Source organism: Strix uralensis, chromosome 3 (genome assembly GCF_047716275.1).
Source record: "Strix uralensis isolate ZFMK-TIS-50842 chromosome 3, bStrUra1, whole genome shotgun sequence".
In the NCBI taxonomy this organism is placed as follows: Eukaryota; Metazoa; Chordata; class Aves; order Strigiformes; family Strigidae; genus Strix; species Strix uralensis.
The window spans coordinates 51,721,867-51,733,444 of record NC_133974.1 but is presented as its reverse complement, the minus strand read 5'-3'; the positions used below and the strand labels follow the sequence as shown (position 1 = coordinate 51,733,444).

Genomic DNA, 11,578 nt, shown 5'->3' with positions numbered 1-11,578 from the left:
ATTGCTGGCAGTGGGATGAATCTGTGCACCAGCGAGAGCGGTATCTAATCCATCTGGCTTGGGCTCCACTGCACTCAAGAAGTCCTCCTTTTGAACACGGAGATACCAGTCACTATGACTCCACCAGAAAAAGAGGTAGCCTCCCAGATTTGCTTATCTCAGTCTTCTTGAAAGCACCCCTAACTTCCTTGGCAGCAGTAGCCAAACAAGAGCTGTAAAATACTGTTTTCCCTGGTCTGGTTGAACTCGCAACTCAGCATATGTGGTGGGGAGCTCCCAGAATAGCTCTTGGTTGCCTCACCAGTCTCGGCAGCAGCTCGAGAAGCCTTTTGTCTTCTGGGACAACTTGGAGAAGTTTAAAATGTTTGGACTTATTCTGAAAGTACTCTGAAAGATAAGAATGATCTATTCCAAGGCTGGGTGAACTGAAGGTCACAGCTAAGGCATTGCACAACACAACCAAGTAGGTTCAGCACAAAACTTGCACAGGATTTGATCAGCTCATCGTTGCTGCTGCTGCCTCTGCCTAAATTCAGGTCAAAGCTGAGGCCCTTCCACCTGGCACCTCACCAGGCCAAATGCTCTCATCATTTGTCCTAAATACCAGTGGGGCGATGCCAACAAGGTGGAGAACATGGGTCCCTCCCTGTCAGAGCACTGTTGGAGGAGCCTTCAGACAAATCCAGCAAAACAGTTCCATTTCCGAGAAGCTGTAATTGGTGCAGGACAAGTGCACTCTCACTCTAGGAAGGCTAACGCACACTTCATCCTGGTCAAAGGCTATTTTCTGACTGGATCTTGTAATATTTCAGGCTATCTCTTGTTAGGACAAAGCCTGAATAGCTTTTGCTATGTTAAACGAGGGATATCCCCAAGCTGTTCTTTATACTGCAGTACTTCAGTGCAACGCTCCTGTGGGCTTTGCACAGACGACACAGCGGTCGTGCCCCCCGGAGTCATGGGAAACTCCTCCCTGCTGCGTGAAAAGGCTCCTCTTCCTTGAAAATATCATTTACTCTTGAAAAATGACTCCAAAAAAACATATACATCTGTGGCTTCCCGTCAGGGTGGGAGAAGTTTTTTGTCGACATGTCTCATGTTTCTGAGCACGCTCTCCTGTGCCTTGGCCAGAGCCCTCAGTATAACTTTCTGCTGAGTCAGGCTGCTGGATTTCTTATCCCAAATCCCAAACGGATGGTTTCAAGTACTCCAGGCATTTTTCAAAGACATTTTGAAACCCAGCCAAGCCCACGGGGCGGGGGGGTTGTAACTCTTCTCTGGACCCATTTGCAGTTGGGCTGGTTGTCTCCCAGGACAGGCGAGCTGGGCTGCAGCTGGCGGGTGCAGCCGCTATCCCAGGGGACAACCCCTCCCGCCCCCCACAATCAAGTGAACTTTGTGATTTTTAGCAGCAGCAAATGATATTTGACCCCCAAAACTACGCTGGCTTGGCTGAAGGGTTGAAGTGAAGAGGCCCACATAAATATGCATTTACTGACTCCAGTGGATGCAGGATCAGGTCCCCTCCCCAGCCCCAAACCCCCTAGCAGCCAGTTTCACCTGCTGCTCAGAAGTCACCCCTCCTCCAGGTCCTGTGCTTAGATGTCTGTCCATAAAACAGAGCAAAGGCAAATGTGCAATGTAGAGATCAATTATGCTTTATTTACATGCGTCACCATCTCTTTTACAAACTAGATTACAATTTAAAATGGAATACACAAGGCAATATCTACTAACACCAAGTGGAGTAAGCACTGCGTCTCTACTTCGTTTGGAAAGGGGCAGGTTTTGCTCCAAAACAAACTTCCTTCCAACCTCTGTGTAGTAAGGTAGTATATTCCTCCAGGGCAGCATCTTTTTTCTTGTTTTTAAATATAAAATCCTCAGTAAGACTGCAACATGAGAGTGTCTGCTTTCAAATGAAAGTACAAGATAGCCCAAATGAAAAGTATAAACTGTTCAGCTCTTCGGTATGTAAAGACGGCCATGCGCGATAAGGCTGTGGATTTAATATTCTTCCAATTTACATGGCTTGAAACAAAAACAGATAAAACAGTTTTACAGATACTGTATACATATTTTTTCCAATCATGCAACTTTTTTTAAAAAAAAGTTAAACATGTGAAGCCAAATGTACAATCCATTTTTTCCAACCCATAGTAACGAAATGTATCTGGTCCCCCTTCGCATCTGTTGGCAATTCCTAAAGTATATCGTGTACTAGAAACACTTACAGGACACTGATTGCCAAGCAATGACATCATTTCAGAGAAATACATGACCTAAAAGGTAACTTTTTGAAGCGGTGGCACAAAAATTTCTGGAGTTAATCAGTGGTCAACTATCCAATTATTCTCAAGAAAAAATTTTTTTACAAAATCATTAAATCAAGCCCCAAACCTGTGACTAGGAACTGCATAAATGTCACCTTTTTAGACCTTTTGTTTAGACCAAGTGTTTAAACAATAATTGTTCTGAACTTTTATCTGTTTTACATGGTTTCAGAAGGAAAACTATGCATAAACATGTTCAAAGACTCAAAGGCCAAATTTTCAAAAGGTAGGTTCCCAAAATTAGCTATTCAAGTCTGTATTTTGACACCTAAATAAGTGGCCCTTTGAATTCAGTGAGATTTATTTAGCACCTCTGGAGAGGAGGGAGTTTGCTGGGCACCTCAGCAGGCACAGAGGGTGGTGACCTTCCCCTGGCCCTGGGGGGACCTGGCACCTCTCCTTCCTTTGAGAAGCAACCAGGGCAGAGCAGCTTGCCCCTCATGACCATGCTGGAGTCCCTGACATTTGGTGCCTGAGACCAGGCACTTCCATTTGAAAATTTTGGCTCCAAAAACGAGCAACAGAAACCAAAGCAAACCAAAGAGGTTGGCCAAGTCCACCCCTCTTCAGTAAGTGCTGGGATGTTGTCCAAAGAAGGGGCCCAAGGTGTCCCAGCCACACCTATGGAAATGCTTTCCTTGACATTGCTGGGAGGCAGGTTAAGCCTTTCAGCTGCTAATGCGCTTTTTTTTTTTTTTTTTTTTAATTAAAAAACCCTATTTCTCTGCCATTGAAGGGCTGTCTATAAATCAAGTATCTTTCCTCCATTTTCTGAACAGAGCAGACCACAGATTTTGCTCTCATTTCTGCCAGCAGGAGCTAGCTCCACTGAACTCAAGGGTGCTAGGCTGCCATAGTAAAGCAGAAGTTGCCCCCATTTGGTTTAAGCTAATGGGCTTTTCCTTCCCTTTGATAAGAACTGCATCTGTACCAAGAAAAAAAAATAAAATTATGGGTTTTGGTCACCTTGGCCATACCATCAAGTCGGGCCTTACTGGTGCTGTCAGCGACCTGTTCGGTGGTCTTTGGGCAGGCACCCCAGGTCTCACCAAAAGCTCACCCATGCAGGGGCCAGATGCTGCACCCCGGCATGAGGAGCCACCGAGTGAGCTCTTCTGGCGGCTGAAACCACAGGGCAGGGGACAAGCCCAGGTGCAGGGCAGCAGCTGTGGAGAACCTCGGGTAAAGAAGCACCAGAGGGAAGTCCTTCAGTGTACACTCGCATTTCAGGGTGTACTGGGAAGCTGAGAGCTAATGCTACACGCTCAGAGGAGGCCGGTGATAAAGCTCTCAATCAATTTTGGTAAAAAGTGCCTGCAACTGGACTCCGATAAGCAAAGCAAGCTCTAGGCCAGGTGACTACTGTGCCATATGAGCATCCTGGGTAGCTGGTTGCTGACAGAGATGGGCAATGAGCATCAGCTAATTCCAATAAATGTTGTAAACTAGTCCCCACACTGACAAATAGACCACCTCGGTGTAAAAAGAAAAGAGAAATTTTTTTAAAAGGCAAATGATAAACCCTTGGCTGCTTGGAAGATTTGATATGCTACAGGGCTACAATAACCACAACTGCACAGAGTCTACACAGTCAAAACTGCAGGAGAAACCAAGAGGTGCATCTTTACGAGAGAACAGCGTGGGGACTACGATACAAAAACAAAACTTCCATGACACTAGGAGCTGTTGTTTCACCAATATCACCTCAGGGACCTGGAAAGTAAGGAGTGAGGAAGGGCCCACGAATGCTATTCTGTGTGTGTGTGTATGTGTGTGTGTGTGCGCGCATGACTGTGCATGTGCGGTGGCAGTGGCAAGAGGGAGTCACTCCACACTGCATGGGACACAGGCTGGTGGGAACTCATGCACTGAGACTTTGGGTTAAAATGCTAGTTTGTTTTCCTAACATCCATGCATAATGATCCATTTCTGTACATAATAAAATATATTTATATATTTATATGCATAACGCTTTTATGCAAAGGAAAAAAACTTCATATATCGCTTTGGAGAATTATGTATACACTGTCCTTATTCAGAACGTCCTCATACCGAGTTCCTATGTACCATTGGTATTTTCCCCTCTCTTTTTGTATCCCTCCCCCCACAAGATACTAATAAAAAGTAATCAAACTTTCCAGATTATAGAGAGGATCTATACAGCACCATACCTTTTATTCATTATTATTATTATTATTAATCTTACAAAAGAAAATCTTAGAAGCAAAATATATAAAACTGCCTTGTCTTTCAGTGTCATTTATCCTGTTACAATCCATGCTCACACGAAAAGCCATTTGTATGATACTGTCACCTTGCTATTCCCTCTCCTGCTTCTTCTGCCACAATGGATTATACATAATGAGAAGGAAAAAATAATTAAGGATATGTCCAAAACAAAAAAAAAGGATCACTGATGCAGTAATGCACCCTGCAATGACCTGTGCCTTAACTCCCCGCATTGCCACTGCAAGTCACCTGCCAATGCCCAGCCCCTACGCTTAGCTTTTCTGTGAAGTGGCATATTTCCCTTAATTTTCACTTTTTCAAACACATCTTTACAGGTGTTTATGTTCAACTTGTCTGGCAGCTCAGCTTATAACTCCTTACCAGCTTGCTGTGGCAGTAGGGGCAGCCTTGCTTAACATAAGGCAGGAGGGGAGCCTGCCTCGGTGAACATGCAGGCAATGGTACCCGCTGTCAGTCCATCCTCATGAGCCAAGAGGCAAACTCGCCGGCTTCCCTTGTTTTGCAATCAACCCTAGTTTGACGCTTATGGAAAACAGGGGTGTACCATTAAATTTAAGGAAAGAATAAGAAAGAAACAAACAAACCAACCCAACAAACAAACAGACCACACACATCACCTCTCTCTGGAATTCAGCCGGTTGATTGGTATAACAAATGCTGTATATTCAGAAAACCCTGACGTCTGAGCAGTGTTGGGTTATGATCATTTCCTTGCACATGTGCAGTACTTCAGATTCCCCAGGGAGAGAAAGCAAAAATGGTCAAAAATCTAAGGAAATCAAACTGGAGGTTGTAGGGGGGAGGGTGGGCAGACGGGGGAAACCTCCAAAAAGAAAAGCCAACTTAAAACATCCCATAAACCATTAATATATTGAAACACCACATACTCATTGACAAGTAACTACTGTAAAGGCTACACAGTGTGTTCTCAACAGGATGGTGCTGAACATTGTCTCCACAGCAGGTGCTTGGCCATCCCAGAAAAGGAAGATTTTGCATACTTCATAATGAGTTCAATTCCCCAAAAAAAAGAGAAAAAAAAAAGAAAAAAAAGAGGATCTTCACTCCGGTAAGGGGTCTATTAACAGTCTGCTTCATTAGGAAAATAATGCAGGGTTCACAAAGGTCGTAAGCTGTAAACAGTATCACTGTCCACTTGCTGACAGCAGATTTGGCAAAGGGTTCTCTCTCTACATCTCGTGTCAGTTTGAGGGCCTGGAGAGGAAGAAGAAAAAGAAGAAAAGACAGTGAGACTGCTGCATGTAGGAAAAAACCACAACAAAAAAGGCAACCAAGCAAACCTCCAAACAACAGCTTACACTGACAAGCAATTTTGATTTGTTTGCACCCAGAAGCTTCAAACTTATAGGAAGGAATAATCAGCACCATGACCTGTCTGAAAATGCTTTTCCCTTGCCAAGGTTTGAGTGTGCTTCTTTGCTGGCTTAGCTGCTCGCAAGCAGGAAAGAAAAAACCGTCTCTCCAAAGAAAAACAATGGCCAAGTCTGATTTACAGAAACCCAGTGCATCGTCTATTTGTTAAGCATATTTCCAGGTGAAGCACAGAAAGATCCTCCAGCTTTTCTCCATCTTTCACAATCACCCTTTCTCAGCATCATTAAAAGGCTGGACAAATCTTCCATCAGAGTTTGACATTGACCACCACCCTTGAAGTACAGCTGAAGGAAGCTGCTCCAGAGAAGCAGCAGAGGCACGAATTTCAGTTCAGACTTTAGAGTTCTCCATTTGCCTGCTCGTACAACACACCATCAACAGATAGGGTCCACCCAGCTTTAAAAATGGAGTTAGGGTCCAGCTTATTCTGTAGCCAGGAAACTTCTCTGCAGAGGGAAAGACACTGGAAAGACACTTTGGATGCAGCATGGAGATGACTACAAAGGGACACAGTAAGTAGGTAAAACACTGCAAAGAGATGAACATTTCAACCAAGAGCCAAGGGGCAAGATTTTTAAAGGTACTCAGCAGCTTAAAGATACAGGCAGGCACCAAGTAGGGTTTTGGAAAGTATGTACATTTAAACATTCCCACGAAATCTTTTCACTTCTTCAGAAAGCCCACTCAGTAGCCATCCACGTTGCTGGGCATGTAACTCAGGGCTCTGAAAGGGCTTCTGAAACCAGGGCTTAGTCCCCCACACTACTTATAACCTGCTGATGATTTTTCCTGAGATGAATGATGGGTGATTTTTTTTATGTAGTGCAAGAACAAGGGGACACTTGCTGAAACCAAAAAGCCATTTGAGTTGATTACAGGAATGTCTTTACTCTCAAAAGATCCTGGTATCAGGCACCCTCATTAAAAATAGTGGATTTGGGGGGACTGATGGATTAATCTGGACCAGCATCTCCTGCAAGGGGGATCACTCAAAGGCTGTCACAAGATGACTCTCCATCACTGTCCCTCTCCTTTCTGAGGTGCCAGGCATTAAACCTATGATAACATTTTATTAAAATGACCTATTCTGATAATGCTAAATGACTGATGGAAATTTAATCATTTCGTCTCATGGTTATTAGAGCAACAGTGTGACAGCTGCTCCCTGTGCCATTAGGGGAGAACTTCATTCAGCACAGCTTAGGGAGCAGACAGATTGTGCGTTTCACCCAAACAAAATTTGGCTTTAGCCTTAATTAGGCAGAGGGGTTTGGGGTAGACTGTTTTGTGAATAAAGGGATTTTCGACTGGATCAACATATTGATTTCTTCATTTTCAAAGGGCAAATTAACGCTCACTGTTTGTTAATGTGACTGCCTGGCAACAACTCCATTTGGTAAGTGTGCCCTGATGGCTGTAACAAGGTCAGCAGAAGTTAACCAGACAGGCCTGGCAGCCCCCAGTAAAACCTGACTAGTGGCTTGTATGCAGCTCAAACTAGTGCATGCCCGTTTCTCTACTTCTCCTTAAAGCCTTAGCACCAGGGGGGCTGGAAACGGATGACTTCCCAAAGGGCAACCTCAGCCGAAGGCAAGGCTCAGGTCCTGCAAGCCACAGCCTGGCAAGCCGGCTCACTCTCATGCAGCTGCCAGTTACACTGAGCATAGGCTTAACTTAAGCATGTGTGAGAAGTCTTGCTGACTTTGAATGAAGCCATTAATTAAAAGTAAACAAGTACAGAAACTCCCGATGAAGCACCAGAGTAGTGTTTAACGTTTAAAATAAAATTGTATGTAAAATATTATACTATGAAACAAAGTGACAAGAGAAAAAACTGGAGGACAGATGATGATGAGCATCATTTGTGGAAGTGGCACTGCGCAGTATTTCTTCCTGAGGACGCCTGTCTTTCAGACAGCGCCAACGTTTAGGAGACTGACACACATCTGAGATGAAATTTGCTCATAGCAAAACCAAACCATGCTCCATTTTCACAGCTCTGTTTACATGGACTTTGCAAATGGATTAAAAAAATGAAAAGAAGTAGATCAAAGTCTTAACCCGCCTGCCTTCAAACTACCCCACCACAGCCCATAACAGACCCACACACTCTCGTTTTCTGTCTCACCACAAAAAGCCTGTCAACCCTGAGTTAGCCGCCTGCTGCTTCATAGCAATGAAAACTGTATCAGGCAGGGAAGCAAGCACTCCATTTACATCTCCATTTATCAGTGGTCCTCAACCACAACTCCCCAGTGTTCCTCTCTCCCTGCCCCCAATATCTTCAGCTGCATCCTGAGCCACCACAAGGTTTTCTCCCATTCCTGACAGCTGTGGGAAAAGCTCATCCTCTGGAGTGTCACCCTGAATTTGCAGAGGCAGACAGGGTTTCTCCTCTGGTGAGCCAGGACAATGCTGTCCTCTAAGGGCAACACACAGCTCTAGAGGTAAAGCAGTCCAGTCCCCACTTTATCCTTTTTCACAGCCTTTACTACTGGGTCCCGTTTGGGGGGATAAGAGCAGCAGAAGTATGAGCACAAGGAGTGATGAAAAAAATACACAGAACGGAGGTCAAGGAGAGATACAAGAAAGGTGAAGTCTAGCAGGGCTAGTGGATTAGAGCAGCATTTGCTAACTTGCCACAGCAAAAGCCTAGAGCCCACTCTTATGTGTGGCATGGTTTCTTGTTTCTTAGGCTGGGGGGAACATCCTAAAAGGGCACTACTGAAAAAGATCACCTGCCTGTACTTCTTAAGCCACTCCCTGGAAAATTCAGTTCTCCCTTGAAAAGCTCCTCTGCCAAACCTGAAGCCCATTTTCAATCATCAGGGAGTGGAAAGGAAGGAAGAATTTTAGACTTTCCCCTGAAGTTTCTTAGACTTCCTTTTCTTAAGACTTTCTTCTGAAGAAAACAAAGGCTTTCTTTTGGAGTGCAGTCTTCCCAACTGCAGTGATGCCTGGGCTCTGCCACACACATACACACATGCACTGAAAGTAGAGGCAATTCAACTATGCGTGTTTTGATCCCCTGGGTACAGAAGGCTTGAACAAGATGCATCCGCTGGACATTAGAATAAGCCATAGTACTATATCAAGCTATAGTTTATACAATCATATATGCATGTGGTTGGCAAAAATAATGAGTTTAAAACAGAAAAAGCAATAAATGAGGGGTGAGGATTAACTCCTGCTTTGTGACATCCCATTTTGAACCATACATCTGTTTATCATATTTGGTGGAAGAGTATAAAACAAGCAAGTATTTCTGTATTTTCTAATTCTTCAGCTTGTAAGCAATTATGTGGGAGATGAGATGCCCCCTTCTCTCTTCTTGTATCTGCTTTCCCATTCTCTACCTTACTACTGACCAGTTATAAATGCTACTCATTTTACTCAGTGGTTGAGCTGTTGGTTGTGATTTCCCTCTCAGCAACAACATTTCCTCACGTCTGTCTCAAATCATTCCACCACTTAACCGCATGGCCATCTCCCAAGCCCCACACCAGCTCATGTATCATCAGAGCAGCTCTGAAGGATCATCTGCTGCCTGTTGCTTTCTCCCTTTGATTCCCAACAGTGCCAATTATGCAGCACTGAAAATTTCTTCAGAATAGAAGGGTGATGCATCAATGCTCCCCAAAAGCAAGGCACAGATAACATCCACTGGTGGTAAGTTTATCAGTACACTAACAGAACTATCAACCCATACAGTTTTTTGTTAAAAGAAAAGTTATGTGCTCCTTTACATAATTATGATATGAGAAACCGCACTACCAACACACAGATCCTCTCTATAGCAACTTACCAAGGACCTTCTGATTTGGCTGGAAGGCTTGTTGAGTGGATCACATCTTGAAAAGTATCCCCACTGAGAGGTCTATAAAACAAGTGTTTTCCCTGAGTACCACTTCATAATGACTCCCCAGGGACAGGAAATCCCAATAGCTACCTTTTATTGTCCAGAGACTGGGGATACAAACATTTTGAAGGAAACTTGCATCCTTTAGTGACAGATGTGCATTTGTTCTGGTGCCTCCGCCCCTTGATTTGCCATCACTGCCAGCACTACAACTTCTACTCCAAAATGGGGGTAGGTTCAAAAAGCAAGACTTGATTACATGTGGTTACAGGTTAATATTCCGCCCAAGGTTTCACAACTCAAGACTGAAGAATACACAGTGTTTAGAAACAAGTAAGGAAGATAACTACTGTGGCCAATCCTTCTATAATGACAAAATTGCAGCATGATTTTTTTTTTGTTCAAGCAGAATAAAAATTAGGAATCCCAATGCTATGGCAGGTATGCCGCAGGAACACCCTACAGGCTTAGCGTACGTTGCACTAGGATGGCTCTGAACTGAGAGACAACACTGAGGTCAGGGTGCAAAGCCCAGGGGGAAAAAAAGAGCTGGCAACTTAATGTGCCTTCTTTCCTGAACTTTCAGGCATGTTGCAACTTCACTTTTTAAGTTCTACTCATAAAAATAGATCTTTTCCAGCTCAGAATCAGGGGCAGAGAGTAAGGGAGAAGGATGGAAAGAGGAAGAATGCCGGCACAGAGCTAAGACTTATGGGAGCTAAAAAGTTGCTGTGCTGGTACTTGTGCAGGCACGTAAAGCACGAAAGTGTCTCTCTTCCTTCTGTTGCTGCTCTTCCACTCCAAGAAACACTGCAAACTATAGAAGATAACCAAGTATTTTGGAAGTAAATGTAACTAAAGATAGCATATTGTTCTCTCACCCTGTATCAGCTCCCTGGGACGAAAGGCTTGCCCAGAACTGTAGTGAGGTGCTGCAACTAGTGACATGCATGTTATTCTTATATCCCACTTGTCTACAGAATCATAGAAAAGTCCAAGCTGGAAGGGACTCGGCATCACCAGGTTCAACCTTCTGTTGAAGGCAGGACCTTAGGTTAGGTTATTCAGGGCCCTGTCAAGCCAAGTCTGGAGCATTTCCAGCAAGGGAGAGTCCACCACTCCTCTGGGCAGTTCATTTTACCCTCAAAGGTGGGTAAGGTCTCTTCTATCCATTTTACAGATGAAAAGAAGACATACAGAGAGAAACTGGTCCACCCATGCTCACACACTTGAAAGGAAAAGTAGATCGGGGTTTTCCTAATGTATCAGAACCTGATACTGAACAACCAAATTCACAGGAAATTCTGCACTTGCTTGCAAGAGAAGCAGGTGTATGCAGAGCCCACTATATATGTCACTGTGTTGTTGCCCGTACAAGAAGACCACATGCTGACACACTTGTTTTTACACCTACAGAGCTGTCCATGTGCAGTTACGCTGGCTTTCAGCACAAGCACTGCTGATATCCAATTGCTGTTGAGAACCTTCACATCTAGCTGGGTTCAATCCTCTGCCCTGGCCAACAGAGAAGAGTTTAGATAGAGGGTATCATCTCTCTACAAGGTCTCCCAGCTTCTTACTTGACAACCTTATGGTAAATTTTATCCCCTGGCTGTTGTTCAGGGGCCTGAGGAGTGGGGTGGAAATTCTGCCAGTTATGGGTGACACTGCCATTGATTGAGAGACATCAGCCTGAGTGTTCAACACAGCACCTTTTAGGCAGGATGCTGCTGGACTAGAG

General features: G+C 44.3%; 1 protein-coding gene across 2 annotated transcripts in view; it reads right to left on the bottom strand.

Annotated features, from left to right (window-relative positions):
• Window positions 1–1,635: 1,635 nt before the first annotated feature.
• The window catches only part of FOXO3 (forkhead box O3), a 96,484-nt gene continuing 86,541 nt past the window's right edge, over window positions 1,636–11,578 (bottom strand). For both annotated transcript variants that reach the window (XM_074862241.1, XM_074862238.1), the window contains one exon: window positions 1,636–5,798. In XM_074862241.1, coding sequence (XP_074718342.1) covers window positions 5,586–5,798 — 213 coding nt within the window. In that variant the 3' untranslated portion in view covers window positions 1,636–5,585. The remainder of the gene's footprint in view (window positions 5,799–11,578) is intronic.